This window comes from Drosophila eugracilis, unplaced genomic scaffold (assembly GCF_018153835.1).
Source record: "Drosophila eugracilis isolate 14026-0451.02 unplaced genomic scaffold, ASM1815383v1 contig_1101, whole genome shotgun sequence".
Classification (NCBI taxonomy): domain Eukaryota; kingdom Metazoa; phylum Arthropoda; class Insecta; order Diptera; family Drosophilidae; genus Drosophila; species Drosophila eugracilis.
In genome coordinates, this window is record NW_024571878.1 from 244,622 (window position 1) to 260,748 (window position 16,127).

A 16,127-nucleotide genomic window follows, 5' to 3' on the forward strand; every position below is an offset into this window, starting at 1 on the left:
AACACTCAGATGACGCTTGTTTATTGGCGGTGTTTAAGAAAAGATTTTAAACTTGGCGGATTTCGCAGCACAAAAAAGAAGGGATTTAAGAGCAATGTGGAGCAACTTTGAAGCGTCCTCCGTGGAGGACGAGACCATCTCCAATGTGTTTTCATCGCGGGGCATTTTCCAAATCAGCAGCGAAGAGGAAGTAAGTCCAAATTGTGACAAATTACAGTTATAGTTCCTATCTCCTCTTGCTTTCTTGCAAGGTAAACAAATATCCGGATGTCTTGGCCTCCGTGCAAAGTGGCAAGATGGTCATTGGCATTGACAAAAGCCTGCTTCTTCTGGAGGACGAACTGGTGGCCAAGTGCAGCTTTCTGGGATTTGGGGCCACCATAGAGGCTATTGCAATTTCCACCAGTGGAAACCTGATCGTTTGTGGCCTTAGTGATGGCGAAGTTCACGGGGTTTTTATAAAGGGACTGCTCCTCTTCAGCGTGGCCGTCAATCTGGAGGACGTGAGCATTTCGGGCGGTACCTTCCGAAGCATTCACCAGTTGGATCAGCGCTTTTACTTCACCTGCAAGAATGGTAGCATATACAGGTAAGAAATCCACATTAAGTGGAAGCGGAAAAAGCATAAAGCGGTTTACCAAGACGTATCATCCAGTTTAATTGGGAGCAATATGAATAATTAAAATAAAAAAGATATATGAAAATCTTCGTTAAGAGCGATTAGATCGATTAGATCTCAGAAGAAGATTGTTAATTAAATATTTTATAGTTTAAGCGACCTGGATGAAACCAACTTAGAGTCTATATGCAATGTCACCCTAAATGAAAACGAAACCATTGCCTGTGAGAAGGCCATTCTCGAAGATGTCACAATTCAGCGCCTTTCCAAGGGGCGATCATCGGCCAACGTTGACTGTGCCGTACTGCTCAAGCAACTGGTGTCTGCCAACATCAGTACCCAGAATAATCAAAACGATCTGGATTTTAGCCCAGGCCTGGTCATTACTGGGGATCAAGGCACGATGAACTTCAAGGCGTCCGCCAACGATGTAACCCGCATCAATTTGCCTTCTTACCTTGGCAGTCTTAAGCAGATATTTAACTTGGAGCACTATATGTAAGTGATGTAATGTACGTTAGGGTGTCCATAGTCATTTTAAAATTACTTTTCTTTTATCTCAGAATCGCTCTTACTATTTCTGGACACTTATTGGACATTTGTCCTTACACTCGCACAATTCACTTGTGCCAAAACACCCAAAAAAATAATATTCTCATCGAGGATTTACTGGTTATGGAGTGCAGCGAAGAAAACATCGAGCTCCTGGTACTGACAAAGCCAACGGAGGAGGGACGCTTCATAAAAATTGTGGAGTACCCAAGTACGAATTCAGTAAACGGAAGAATCTGATATGAATTGTACTTAATCCTTTAACCTTTTAGCACTTAATGTTAAGAACGAAGTGGAAGTTCCTAATCACGCTTGGCTCGTTAGGCAGCCAAAGTGTGCTGTCAACTTGTACTACCTGGCTGCTAAGGAGGTCAACCAAAGTAGTATTCCCTCGGTGGTGGAGATGATGCTCGTTTCTGAGACGGATCCCAGTGATCGTTTCAAAAAATTGATTGCCAAAGGGCGTCTGGAGGAAGCAGAGGTAATTAAGTAATCTGTTATCTGTAATCTGTCTCTAATCCTTCACGGTTTTAAAAGGAATTTGGCAACCAGTTCGAGCTGTGCCTCCAGCCCATCTACGAAGCCAAGGCGAAACGCATTCTAGTAGAGCTTTGTAACTCGAATTCCCGTAAGCCAACCTCAGAGGTTGATGAAAAATTCCAGAGCTTGTTAAACTTGCTGTCGAAAGTGGAGAGCAAAGCCTTTATAAAAAGCCATCGTATGATCAACTTAAATTCGAGACAAATTCTTGAGCGCTATCTCCTTGAGGTAAAAAAACGGTTAAGTTTCGACGATGATGAGGAAGATATGTTGGAAATTGACGAGCAACTGCACCGACTTAAAACCCTGGTCATCATAGATCCCTACGAATGCAATACGGAGTGGCAGAAATTCATTTATGACAACAACCTGGTCAGAATGGTTAAGTCGCTGTTTAACACTGATATGCCGACGGCATGTTTAATCTGGCGGCGCCACTCGAGTAGTATTCTGCCCCTATTAAGCGAGGATGAGTTGCGCACGCTTCTGGGATTCATTCCTAGCAACACGAAGCCCTTCAACGTGGTCCAGTGGCTGCGTCAGTTCATACCGATGGTCAGCAACACACATCCTAGCATAATGCCCTTTATTACTGACTGGAGCATTGAGATGACTCGAAATCTGCAGTATAGTCCGCACTGGCCGGATATAGGCCTGGAGTTCTGCACCAAGATACTGGACATATTTGAAGAAATCCAGTTTACTTACTCGTAGTTTAAATCCTGCTATATCATGTATGTTATTATTAATTTATGTTATTTTTTCAGCGATGTTCGGCGACAGCAAGAACGGAATGTTGGCAAACTCCGGGAATTAGTCAACGCCCTTCAGGATCTGTCCGTTCTGAAGACCAACTACAACATGGGCTTCACTCTAGACAACTACATGCAGGACTCCATTGATGCCACGGCGTTGAGCATTCTGCAGCACGTTCAATTAGACAAATTGCAGAGGCTGGTTAAGAACTTCATGTACCCGATCTTCCAGGAGAAGGGTCGGCAGCCTCTGGACGTGATCAAGCAGTACATATCACAATTGGTAGCCAGTCGTCAATCGTCTAGTACTTGGCTAGAGCGAGCGATGGCTTGCATTGAGCTGCTTCACAATGAAGACAGTCGTTTAGAGTGCGCATTGTCAGTGCTGCAGAATGCACCCGTTCCCTGGCCGGATACACTAGCACCTCTCATTAGACTGCGTACTTCAACTCATCCCCTCGCTATAAAGATCAACGCTGAGTACGAAATTCAGGTGATCAAGATCATGAAAGTGAAGTACGGATGGCCTGCCGACAGCTCCGACATCAACCTAGAGCTTTTCATGATGCGCATCGTCAAGTTAAACCTTCCGGACATGCTAGACGATATCACCGCACTGACAAAGGCGGCGCCAGACATCTCAACCAGCGCCAACTTTAACTGTTGTTACCAAATGGCCAGACGAGGACAAATCGAGATGGCCTACGAGTTCTTCAAGACGCTGAATGCCGAAAAGAGTTCAAAGAACGGGCAAGACGTGGTGGAGATTATTATTAAACTCCTCGAGAACAGTTCTTTTTCATCGTTTGAGGACGAGACTAAGGTTCAGGAACACATAAACGTCCTTGAGCTCTCCAAGTTGTTCTTGCCGCATGTTGAGTCCGTTTATGAGCGACGCTACTTGGTGATAAAGCATCGCTTTCGCCTTTGGAAGTTCGGAATCCAACTAAGCTGCAGCAGCGAACTCATACCATTGCAAAGGCGACATGCTCTCCTAGACGAGGCCATTGAAAGAATCATAGAACGGGCCCAAGCCACGCTAAATGTGTCTGCTTTTATAGCCAGCGAAATAGGTGAACTCTGCACGGCTCTTAGTCTGTCCAAGGTGTTTGGTCTGAATCGTATTTCCCAGCGGATTGGGTGTCTGCCCCTCAGTTGTGCCCTGGCATTCCACGTGATTAGCTTCGTTGACTGTAAGCCCTCCAATGCAGGCGATTTTATTAATTTAGCTGTCGAGCTGTTGGTTCAGCAAATCGAAAATGCCAAGGGGAATAATCGGGGTAAGTATTTTACTACAGATTGCAGTCAACTAATAATCAGATTTAATAACTAATTGAGTTGGGCCTCTCATTTTTAGAATCGGCTTCCTCGCTACAGCTTATAAATGAGAGCGATCCCCTAAGTTTTTTTTTAGCCTACGAGCTACTTACCTCGGCCTTGCTCCACGAGGCCAGTCGTCGTCGTGATCTTGTTGAACTCATCAAATACATAAGAGTGGCTGTGATCCACTATCCACTAGATGCTATTAAGACATACTACGACGGCAAGGAGCAAGCTGTTAACGAACACATTTGCCGGGCCCTTGATGGAATTACAGTGGCCCTAAGCGAGACTACGTTGAATTTCACTACACCTCTTAACGGGTCCTTTGACGTAAAATCCCTACAGGCACCGACGGCCACAAAGAAGCGGTACTCGGTGTCCATGTTCGATGAGGTGGAAGTCCAGCCTATTCAGCAAATACAGCAGAAGGTAATGATCGTATCTCATTACATTTACTATTTATAATTCAATCACTTTTTCAGAAGAGCATTGGGGGTCACATGGCAGTAGTAAAGTTTTTAGCCCGTACACTTTTGCTCATGGTAACCGAAACAGAGCCGAGCAATTCCTTGTTGATGCAGGTGCGCCATGGACTAGCTGAAAACACAAAGGCGGACCTCGATAGCGCTCGCGCAGACTTTTTCTTGTCGTTAGAACACCTGACAAAGGCTAAGGAGCACGACGTTTGGTACGTAATGTCACAGTATTTGCTGGACTTCCAAAAGCAGAACTGTCGGAAGAAGCGGATCATCAACGAGGGCTTTATTACGCTGCAACTGCGTCGCATATTCCGCAATGCTATGGGCAGCAAAGAAACGAATTTCATTGAACTCTTTACCATGCTGGTTGTGGACAGCGAAGCACTGGCTTTGCTGGAAAAGCTCTCCACAGAAGTAAAGACTGACTTGCAAAAGATCAACTTCCTGACATTATCTGCCATGTACCACGAACACATTGAAGACGTAGAAAACGTGCAAATGATACGTTCAAAGTAAGTTAAATAAGGATATATTTATTATTATATATAATATTTGTCTATCCTTTATTTTTCCAGGCGTTTAAAACTTTATTATTACCTGGAGTTTTGTCAGCAGGATCCTAGGATCAAGGGCAAGTTCAACGCGGACATGGACAACGTGGAAGACCTCCTTAAGGAGTTCCACAACAAGCAGCTCGACGTACAGTTGTTGGAGCGCATGAGCAAGGACTTTGGTTTCGACTACCAAAAGATACTTATAACCCAGATACTAAGCATTCTAAGTGCCCAGGAGTTACGCTTTGAGGTCAAGAAAGACACCTTTGGCGACGAGGAACTGGTTATGCTAAGCAGCGCTCAGGAAATGCGCGATATGTGCCAGCCGTACATCAATGAAATCAACAATGTGGAGCTCTTTACTTCCAAATTGAAAAGCTTCATTGAAGAAGTAAGTTTCTGCAGGTTAAAGATATGCCTATTAAACAATTAACTTATTACTTAGATCAACATATACTTCTATGAGTTGTATATGTGTGTGATCAACATCTTAATGTATTTTGATGCGGCACCGAAGGAAATGGAGATCTGGAAAAACATTTTACACTTCTTGCGGCATAAAATGATCACCAGGAGACGTAATCGTCCGGGTCAGATAGAGACAGACATGTGGCTTAAGTCGCAGAGGGAAAATGGCGTCATGCCGAAGATATCACGTTACCGCCTGCCTTTCATGCCAATAGTAGAGCAACCTCTCAAGGATATTCTTGGTAGACTCAATTTCCTATCAGAGATTGACTTGGTCTTCTTATTTTTGTTTATTTTACTTTAATTCAGACAGCGAACTGAACGTAGACAACTGCCAGAGTTGGTTCCCACTAATTCAAATGTACACGGCCCTAAAAGGAGCTAAGGATAGCTCTCCAAACTGTGACTACTTCTGCATGTCGGCAGTAAAGAATTCGATATCGGAGTACAAGTCGAAGAACGAATCAGAGTCATGGAGTCTTCATCCCACTAGTAATGCTTTCCTTCAATCAATTCTACGCCTGGTCGAGAAAGTAAACAACCCCAATAAGGCATTTCTTATACTGTACTTTGTGTCCAACTATGCTCGAGATGGAGCAGACCAAGTGGAGGCCTCCTTTGAATGCTGGAAATTCGTCAAGGAGAAAGGTCATCTTATCACCGATCCAAAGAGTCGCGAACAGGTAGCTAAGGTAAAGCGGCGGTATCCCATTCAGAAAACACAGCATTTGCTGTATGTCTATGGCCTGACCGACGAGAAGCTTCTGCGCCAGGTTGACAATCCAACCGAGTTGATTTTCGGTCTGTACCACCACGAGCTGATCCTCAAGTCCAGCAAAGTAGACATAAACGCCTTGGTCGCGGAGATCGCTAAGCTTCACGACCTCTGTTTGCCCACTATACAATACCGTCTGCTGCAGAAGTGGCTGTCACTGACAATGGAGCCTGCGGCTGACGGTACTATTCTAGAAGAGACTTTCATGGAGGAGCAGAACTGGCCGGAGCAGACTAATGGTGCGGACGGCACAAACAGTCAGGACGCCAGCGAAAATGTGAACAGAGCCTTTTACATACTCTCCAGCTGGCCAAAAGCTGAGGCGGTCAAGTTCCTTGTGGGTTTAATCTTCAAGGGCGGGTAAGAATTAAATTTCTTTAAATTAACCGACATGCTTATCAGGGTCCACTTCTTTAGATCTGTAAATACCTCAACACAGCTGCAAATGTACGAGTGCTACTCCAAGCTAAACGATGGCAGCAACTCCTTTACCAACACGGTCAGCCAACGCCAATTTATTAGCATTAAGTGTGTGCACGAGCTAAAGACTCTCGGTTACAAGACGAACCTTGAGAAGTTCTCCGACAACCATTGCAATAAGATTGACATTCTGAAGATGATCTGGCAGCGCAATGCGCAGAATCCCTTATCACTGGAGGTGATGGCCAACATTTGTCTTGGCTTCGACATACACCTGCCGCAAATCTGGAACGGCATCCTTAAACGTATGGTGTTGTTCCACATGGTCAGGGAGTTGAATGCTTTGGTAGATGTGCTCAGCTGCCGGCCGCATCTGCTTCACCTGGATGGATTGGCCCAGGCCTGGGACTATGTGCTTTGCAATCCTCTGAAGAACGCCGTGGAGACACGCTCCTTCGAGCAGGAGGAGCTACTGCACAAGACGCTTCTGCGCCTCCAGGGTTGTCCAGTTGTTCATGCTCTTAATCTACTGCAGTTCGCCGAGCATTGCATTGTCGTCCACCGACCTCACATGGCCGCGGCGCTGCTCAGTTTCTGTCAGAGCTCCGAGGATCGCAAAAAGATTAAAAAGGTTGGTTTTTAGTGTGCACTTACATATTTGCATCCGTCATTAAGCGATCTTCTTGCAGATAATACTTTCCCACCCGGTAGACAACCTGCGTCAGCAGATCCTGGATCTGGAAGATGCCGGTATGCTATCGGTAGTCCTAAACTTTGCGCTTAAGGAACTGAATCTTTAAGGGAGGAGTTCATAAGGAGTTTGTAATTCCCTATTTTATACGAATAAATGAAGTAAAATACATGAGGTAGTTACTTTTGGATTAAGGGTATACATTTTGTAAATAAATAAATAAACATTGTAATTATTTTTGTAAAGATTGTTTAAAATTTAAATTGTTTATATAAGTTGCAAATATCGAATGCAAGTATTAAAATACGATAATTTTGTTTCCATAAAATTAATAGGGATTGATTTTAAAGTCCGAGTTCAAATATTACTTGTGAGTCATTGTATTGAGTGTGTTAATTAGAAGGCAATCGACTGTGAGTCTCCGAATCCCAATTTTGAATTAACAACAAACGCGATGACGTCATATGTTTTTATCGCTTTTCTTGCACAGTGGGACCCAAAGTAATAAAAGTGAAAAGGTTACAGTTTTATGATTTACTTCGTAGTATATTCCAATTGGTAAAAGACTAAATGTTTTATTTCAATCAATTACCTTCCTTTATGAAAAGATAGTATGTAACAATTGTTCCACTCTAAGGAGGTTTAAATTACATTTAAAGCAACTATCATGGGGCCCACTGTGCCAATCAGCTGTTAAGGCGTCCAGCTGATTTTATTTGAGGTCAAATCGCAGACGGGTTACATACAAAACTTTAAAGTTAAAAGAAAAGTTTAAAATTTGATTAAATCAAGATGTTGCGTTCTTTGTTGGGAGCACAAAAGTGTTGGGGCTTGATTCGGAGCAAGAACCTAATGGAGGTGTCTACCAAACAGGTTGGAGCATCCTTTGCGGTGTCCAAGTTTGTATCCAGTACCTAAAAATCCAAAATGGAAGGTTCTATATATTTTCATTTCCCCTAATAATAGGCGTCACTTCTCACCGCCAACTCATATTAAGCAATCGGCGGTGGCCAACGAATCCGGAACTATGGCGGAGAGTAAGTGGATCCAGCATCAAGTGAAAATCGAACCCATTATTAACCCTGAACCTTACAGTCAAACAAGAGATGATGAAAAGATTGGGTCTAGAGCCTGGCTACAATCCGCTGCCAAAATCCAGGGAACAGTTGCTCAAGTACCAGCCAAAGTTGGCGGATCTACCTGCCAGAGCCATGCAGGACTCCTTCACCTCGGCTATCATTCCTCTGAGCACCGATCGCACATTGCAAGACAAATATGTGACATATCTGGGCAGCGTGAGATTTGGCCGGCTGCTGGAGGATATGGACATGTTTGCTGGTAAGGAAGATCCCTTATAACTGCGACCCATTTTTATATGATCCAATATCCCCAGCCTGGTGCTGTCATAAGCACTTAAAGCTACCCAATCTCCCAGAGGGAGTTCATCTACCCTACACCTTTGTGACAATTCTGGTGGATCGAATCGATTTTACAAATGTCCTGGCATCGGGCACTCAAGACATCCGCCTATCCGGTCACGTCTCCTGGGTTGGAACAAGTTCAATCGAGGTGGTAGTGTGGCTGGAGCAGATGGTTGATGGAAGATACCAGAAGCTTACTCGGGCCCTCTTCTTAATGGCGGCTAGAAATGCCACCAATACAGGAGCCGCTCCTGTTAATCCTATACAGCCGGCTAATGAGGAGGAAAAAGTGATCTTGGCAGGAGGCGCAGACAGAAAGAAGAGACGACAGATTTTGTGCGCACAGTCAGTCTTTAAGGTGGAACCCAACGATCCTGAACAAACCCTTATGTATGAGCTGTACAAGAGGACGACTCCAAGCAATACTTTAGAACTAAATAAGCGCATCCTGCCACCAAACTGCCGCTGGATGGAGGACTCCTTTCAGATGAGCACGATTCCTTCGTTTCCTGAGCACAGGAATCACCATAACCGAGTCTTCGGAGGCTTTCTTATGCGAAGTGCCTTGGAGATAAGCTGGGCAGCAGCTTTTCTATACTGCAAAACGCGTCCCAAACTGGAACACATTTCGGACATTAGTTTCGAAAAGCCAGTAAGCGTGGATAGCTTCATCAAGATGACCGCCTATGTCGTCTACACAAAGCTGAACTATGTGCAAATCATGACAGTCGCCGATGTTCTGGATACGCACACCGGCAGCCAGGTGACTACCAACACGTTCTACTACACCTTCTCGGCTCCGGACACGGTTACTGAGGTGCTACCTCGCTCGTACCACGAAACCATGTGGTACATCCAAGGTCGTAGGAAGTTCGAGGCCAGCATGGGCTTGAAATAGATCCCTACACACTGCACATACCCTTTGATATTAAACGAGGCTATCCGTCAAGATAATTGCTATCACTGCGTGTTTATAAAGTTCAATAAATGTATTTCGTCTGACATTGTGCATTTGCAAACCCTTGTTGCTTCTGACTCCCTTCCAGAATCTAGGACCTTTTTATCCTGTTTATAAAACAAAATTAATTTAAATACATTATAAGCTTTACTTTCGAAGTGTAATTCGTTTCTCCTGGATTGAGTCACATTGATTCATTTGTTAATATATAAATTATGTTTATGTTCAAAAACATTTCAATTACACCTTCATTTCTAAATTCAGTTCAAAATTTTCGTTTCTCGGCTTAACCCAAATTGACAGGTTTTTAATTTCGCTCTTGATCTGGAACCAGATTAGAGAACTGTTTCGATTAGCCCTGGTTTTAAACATTTTAAACTCTAAATGTTGCCTTCCTTTGGGGCCCGAATGTGGCGGGGCATTCCTAGGGCCAGAAATCTCATGAGCATGACCAGCACATCGTACAGGTGAGTGTCGATTAGATCCACTCAAAAAAACGTTTTTATTCTCTCACGTCTAACAGGCGTTTTTATTCTTCGGACAAGGGCACCAAAAAATGTGCCGACGACAATAAATCCCGCACCATGGCGGAAAGTATATATTGAAATTTCCATAAATTTAAGTGTGCCATATAAACAAATATTCCATTCCAGTCAAGAAAGAGATGATGAAGACCTTGGGCCTAAAACCAGGCTACATCCGGGAGCCAAAGTCGAGGAAGGAGCTTCTTGAGCACCAACCCAAGTTGGAGGATCTACCTGCTCGATCTATGCAGGATTCCTTCACGTCGGCTATCATCCCACTGAGCACAGACCGCGTGTTGCAGGACATGTATATAAATTTCATGGGCTTTGTGCGCTATGGCAGGCTCGTGGAGGACATGGATCTGTTTGCTGGTAACCTCAGTGTTTTGAAAAGGATAATCCAGTTTATAAATTTTGTACTTAATACTTTCCAGCTTGGTGCTGTCATAAACATCTGAAGCTGCCAAACCTTCCTCAGGGAGTGCCTCTACCCTACACATTTGTGACCATTCTGGTAGACCGAATCGATTTCACGAACTACCCGGCATTAGGCACCCAAGATATCCGCCTATCTGGTCACGTCTCCTGGGTGGGAACCAGTTCCATGGAGGTGGTGGTGTGGCTGGAACAGATAGTCGAAGAAAACTACCAGAGAATCACTCGAGCTCTCTTCCTAATGGCGGCCAGAAATGCCACCAACACGGGAGCAGCTCCAGTGAATCCCATACATCCGGCTAATGAAGAGGAAAAGGAGATCTTGGATGGTGGAGCAGATAGAAAAAAACAAAGGCAGTTACTGAGCGCCCATTCTGTTTTCAAAGTGGAACCCAACGCTCAGGAACAGTCGCTGATATACAAGCTTTACAAGAGAACCATTCCTACGGAACACTCTGAACTAAAAATGCGTCTTCTTCCTCCAAACTGCATGTGGATGAAGGACTCCTATCAAACCAGCACGATTGCTTCGTTTCCGGAGCACAGAAATCACCACAACAACGTCTTCGGTGGATTTCTCATGCGAAGTGCAATAGAGATTAGCTGGACCGCAGCCTCCCTATACTGCAAAGCACGACCGAAACTGGTGCACATCTCGGACATTAGTTTTGCAAAGCCAGTAAGAATGGATAGCTTCATCAGGATGACCTCCTTTGTGGTGTACACGAAGCATAACTACATGCAGATTATGACTTTTGCTGATGTCCTGGGTGATGCCGATGTGATCACCAACGTGTTCTACCTCACCTACTCCGCTCCGGACACGGTCCCTGAGGTCCTGCCTCGCTCCTACCAAGAAACCATGTGGTACATTCACGGTCGCCGAAAGTTCAAGGCCAGCAGAGATGATCAATCGAAATGTCAATGATTATTACAAAATTTATAATCAAACTAAATTTTAAGTGGTAAGTTTAAACTTTAAATTTTAATATTTTTTCAAAAATTTCGGATTTAATGAAATAAATTTGTATACATATCGTTAACTTATTATCATGATTATGTTGCATGCTAAAGTACGGGCAGATCATGACCACCGTCAATGTTCTGGACACGCACATGAATGGACACCCTTAGATTAGATTGTGGCTTAGATTGATACATAGAAAACATAATTGGTTAGTTATACTTTTTCGCCCAATCATCTGAAAGCAGCTGTAAAATTTTCCATATCTGCTCTATTTGTCTGACATTTTTCCATAACATCATCTTTACACCTTCTCTTCAGATTAGATTATAGTTAGGATTGATGCACAGCAAAAATTTAGATGCTTATTAACCTACTTATAGAAAGTATGGCCTCATTATAAGTCTGCATCAAAGCATTGTATATCAATATTTTTAGTAAAGTTTAAAATGCCAAATTTATTTTTGTCATTTTCAAAATTATTTCAGACACCATAAAATTGAGTACCTCTAAAAATTAAATCGTTTTTCTGAGTGGAGGAAGGAAATCTCTCACCTAATGGCCAGGTGATCGTCATGCGCGGGTTCTCAGTCGACTGAGAGCCATGTAATCGTACGTTGTCGAAAGATTTGCCAATGCTCTTTCTGGGTTCTAAAATCACTCTCTATTCCGCAGTTCAAGAGGCAGCACTCGATGCCAATCCGATCGAACTAAACTGTATTACGTATTAGGAACTGTAAAGTACATTTTACCAATCGGATACCCAGAAGGGTTACCCGGGGCACCTGGAAAAATGCTCTTAGTATTAGCACACGGACTAAGAGCTGTCATGGCGAGGAGATGCCGCTTGCCGACATCCCGGAGAAGACGTCTGCTGGCCACGAACTGCTCTACTTTTCCGTTCCACCAGATTCCTAGGAGCTATTCCGAGGGCAACGGACCAAAGGTGAAATCGGATCATCGCTCCGGGACGATGGTTGAAGGTGAGTTAGAATATGAATATTTATCCATTTTTCAGCCTAAATAACCGGTTAATATTTCCAGTGGCGCGTACTATTCGCGAGCAATCCGGGGTGGACGTGGGTTATCACACCATTCCAAAGCCTCGAGATCATCTCCTGCAGCACCAGCCCAAAAGAGAGGAACTGCCCCCCAGAACCATGCTGGATTCCCATACCACTGCCATTCTGCCCCTAAGTTCAAGCGAGTTAATCCGTGAGAGCTATGTTAACCACCTGGGCAGGGTGAGATTGGGCAGGATAATGGAGGAACTGGATATGTTTGCTGTGTGGATCTGTCACCGGCATGTGAAGTTACCAAAATTACCCAAAGGAGTGCCTTTGCCTTACACCTTTGTTACTTTGCTCGTGGACAAAGTGGAATTCACCAATCTGGAGCGCCTGCAGGTCAACCAGGACATCGAGATTAGCGGGCACATCTCGTGGGCGGGTCGCAGTTCAATGGAGATTACCATCTATGTAAAGCAATTGGCTCATGGCCAGTACATTGATGTGACGAAAGCAATCTTTGTCATGGTGGCCCGAAATGCCACCAATACAGGTCCAGCGCCTATAAATCCTTTAGAGGTAGGTGATGAAACCGAGAAGCTCATTTGGGAGCAGGCGGAGAAACGGCAGAAGCTGCGTAAGTCCTCGGCTCAGGAGTCCGTGTTTAACTCACCTCCCAGGGAGTACGAACAAACCATCATGTACGAAATTCTTAAGAGAACCACTCCGGCCAACAGCATCGATCTCAACAAGCGGGTCCTGCCTCCAAAATGCAGATGGATGGAAGATTCCCTGCAGACGACAATGATTGCTCCTTTCCCTGAAAACAGAAATGCGCAAAACACCATCTTTGGCGGATATCTAATGCGCCAGGCCGTGGAAATTAGCTTCATAATGGCCAGCCTCTATCTGGGAGATCGGCCCATTCTAAAGTGCATCTCAGACATTAGTTTCATGCACCCAGTACATGTAAACCGATTTCTCCAACTCACCGCCTATGTCGTTTATGCCGCGCGGAACTACGTTCAGCTCATGACCGTGGCTCAGATTTGGGATGCCAAGAGTGGAAAAGTACAGACAACAAATGTTTTTTACTTAACGTACAGAGCAGACAAAGATCTGGACGAAGTCCTCCCGCGATCGTATCGAGAGATGTTGTGGTACGTTCATGGGAGGCGGAAACTAATGGCGGCACTGAACTTGCAGCCAGAGTTCCCGGATCCCATCGATGTTCCCAAAGAAAACACAAACAATATTTGCACTTAGATATAGTACTCAGATAAATTCGAAGTTATTTGTAGCCCATTAATTCCTCCACTGTAAACCTTTTTATAAAATTAAATTCTTTTTTACCGCCTATTCCCAATTAATTTGAATAAATTGTAAACAAAATAAAAGGTTCGTCTTATTTTTAATAAAAATCTTCAAAAACTTACTCAGTATTCTCAAATATGGATACGCCGTCCGAATCCCTATGAAAACCTTTTCCTTAAAATGAAAATTGAATACAAAAGTCTATGAGAATATTCCGTTTTGTAAGGTTTATTTTACAAATCCTGTTAGTCTAACCAGCGGGCGCGCTGTACAGTGTTTTTGCTTTAGAAATCCTTAAACTGAAGACCCAATTCCGCCGGCTTAGAATCGCATACGGTGGGGGTATTGGGAGGAGTGCAGGGCGAACATGTTCTGCAAGTACTTGGCGAAGAACTTGCCCTCAGGATGCGCCTTGATTACCTTCAACAGGGCGGCGTCCACTTCCTTCTGGTCCTTCTTGCGCTGCTCGTTGGGAACGAATCGCTCCTTCTTGGCTGCGAAGATGTCGGCCTCGCCGCTCTTCTTGTCCTTCTTGGCCTTAAGACGGCGGAAGTAGGCGTCGTTCAAATGCTCGGGCACCTTGAAGGCACCCAGATCCACCTTCGAAGAGGTGCCGATAACGTAACGCTGAGAAACGCGACGCAGAGGGCACGAGTTGAGGGCGAAGGGTCCGGTGACCAGCAGGAGTCCGGAGGCCAGAACCTTCAGCAGGACGACGCGCTTGCCCTGGTGGCGACCAGCCAACAGAATAAGAACGGTTCCGGGGGTAAGGTTGCGACGAGTGTTGCGCTTGTGCTCGCTGAAGTTGGCCTTGGATGGGCGCTTCTTGACGAACGTCTTGGTGGGGTAGGTTGCCTTGGACTTGTTCAAGTAAACCGTACGCTCACCACCGTTCTTGGGGCCTCCGATCTTCTTCACCTTCTTGATTGGTACCTTAACCTTCTGCACCACTGGGCTCTTCTTGTCCTTCAGGCGGTACAGAGCACGACGCTTGTACATCTGCAAAGGAAAAAGAGGAGTTAGTTTTAAAAGTTAATCTTTGGGTAGATTTTGGGCTGGGAAATCCCAATTCACAAGATAGAGAGGGTTTTTGGTTTATGCATTGTATTGCTATTTTTAGGTTGGACTACGCAAGGCGAGAGTAGCAATCTTTAAAGTTAAAGGCACTACTAAACTGAAATGAAGTTTCACTTGTTGCTTCAAAATATCTCAGGATATTAATTATTATTTGGCTAATTTTTAAGGCAAAAAGTAAACAATCGGTAATTTTGATTAAAAATCAAGAACAAGATTGGATCTATATTGCACTTGGTACACATTAATATTCCTAAGTAATAATTAAAAATAATTGTATTTGCAGGCACTATTAAATGCTAAATAATTAGTCACAAAATAAAACGGCACAAGTTAGGAGATAAATCCAGAAAAATTAGATAAACATGGAGGCTATATCCAATTCAAGGTAATCCCATGGAACCGCAGCGCTATATGTAAACCACGATGTGCTACTCCCTCAACCGGAGGCGTCACAGCGCCAAGCGGCCATTTCCCCACTGTTTCCGGCGATTTTTACCTGGGCCTTGGAGTAACGCAGAATTCCACCCTTCAGGTAGGAGTTCACGGGGTGCTTCTTGCCCTTTTTGGCCGATTTGGCCACCTTTTTAGCTTTCTCGACGGGTGCCATTGTAAAACACGTGTACACAGCACAAAAATTATTGGAAAAGGAAGGTTATGTTAGAGCTGGAAGTAGACCTGTCAATTCATCGATATCGCGGTGGCATCGATAGTCGGCATACGTGTACCAGCCATCGATTGTATCGATTAAAGCTAATTTACCGACACCGATAGTTATTGGTATGAAACGTGGCTTTTGATATGGCGACAATAGTTTCAGAATTGGCTTAGTGATTCCACAAACCATATTCCATTTGAATATTAAAAATCTGGGCAGCACTGTCTGTAATCGTTTGGTAATCAATTCAAATTTTCGTCATAAAAACATTTCTTCCGTTTTATAAAAAAGTTACTATTAAGAAAATGTAATTATTAGGATATCAAGACCAATTATAAAAATAGTTTTAAATAATATAAAATTAAAGGCCTCGTCAAAATAAGAAAACACCGTTGTCCATTTACCATTTAATAATACTTTTTCCATTTATTTCTTGTAATGTGTGTACAATGATTTAAATCACGAGCTTCCCGCTGTTTTCAAACAGCTTGTTGCATATTTTCTTTTCACAATGATCCATTTGCTCAAGAATGATGCTAGTGGACGTCTAAAGTAGGATCTAATTGTTAATTACAGGTTGTAATTTAGAATAAATT

The 16,127-nt window shown here is 43.8% G+C and overlaps 5 protein-coding genes across 5 annotated transcripts; 4 read left to right on the plus strand and 1 right to left on the minus strand.

The window, feature by feature from the left end:
- The first annotated feature begins 16 nt into the window (after positions 1-16).
- LOC108109368 lies at positions 17-7,421 on the plus strand. The gene is made up of 14 exons (XM_017217845.2): positions 17-190; positions 252-589; positions 770-1,117; positions 1,183-1,382; positions 1,444-1,652; positions 1,709-2,421; positions 2,479-3,746; positions 3,824-4,218; positions 4,272-4,780; positions 4,844-5,213; positions 5,268-5,532; positions 5,600-6,425; positions 6,483-7,116; positions 7,175-7,421. The coding sequence occupies exons 1-14, from the start codon at positions 95-97 to the stop codon at positions 7,283-7,285; spliced, it is 6,282 nt and encodes a 2,093-aa protein (XP_017073334.2). The 5' UTR covers positions 17-94; the 3' UTR covers positions 7,286-7,421.
- Positions 7,422-7,898: 477 nt separating this feature from the next.
- Positions 7,899-9,599, plus strand: LOC108109393 (acyl-coenzyme A thioesterase 9, mitochondrial-like). The gene is made up of 4 exons (XM_017217890.2): positions 7,899-8,075; positions 8,143-8,213; positions 8,272-8,514; positions 8,570-9,599. Exons 1-4 carry the CDS (start codon positions 7,969-7,971, stop codon positions 9,493-9,495), a joined length of 1,347 nt encoding a protein of 448 aa, XP_017073379.2. The 5' UTR covers positions 7,899-7,968; the 3' UTR covers positions 9,496-9,599.
- A 531-nt stretch (positions 9,600-10,130) lies between these two features.
- On the plus strand, positions 10,131-11,470 carry LOC108109392 (acyl-coenzyme A thioesterase 9, mitochondrial-like). The gene is made up of 3 exons (XM_017217889.2): positions 10,131-10,149; positions 10,209-10,451; positions 10,514-11,470. The coding sequence occupies exons 1-3, from the start codon at positions 10,140-10,142 to the stop codon at positions 11,440-11,442; spliced, it is 1,182 nt and encodes a 393-aa protein (XP_017073378.2). The 5' UTR covers positions 10,131-10,139; the 3' UTR covers positions 11,443-11,470.
- Positions 11,471-11,953: 483 nt separating this feature from the next.
- Positions 11,954-13,851, plus strand: LOC108109387 (acyl-coenzyme A thioesterase 9, mitochondrial). The gene is made up of 3 exons (XM_017217884.2): positions 11,954-12,090; positions 12,154-12,461; positions 12,523-13,851. Exons 2-3 carry the CDS (start codon positions 12,272-12,274, stop codon positions 13,749-13,751), a joined length of 1,419 nt encoding a protein of 472 aa, XP_017073373.1. The 5' UTR covers positions 11,954-12,090; positions 12,154-12,271; the 3' UTR covers positions 13,752-13,851.
- A 160-nt stretch (positions 13,852-14,011) lies between these two features.
- Positions 14,012-15,537, minus strand: LOC108109388 (60S ribosomal protein L6). The gene is made up of 2 exons (XM_017217885.2): positions 15,373-15,537; positions 14,012-14,798 (listed from the first exon to the last, which is right to left on the minus strand). Exons 1-2 carry the CDS (start codon positions 15,481-15,483, stop codon positions 14,121-14,123), a joined length of 789 nt encoding a protein of 262 aa, XP_017073374.1. The 5' UTR covers positions 15,484-15,537; the 3' UTR covers positions 14,012-14,120.
- Between the last annotated feature and the right edge of the window lie 590 nt (positions 15,538-16,127).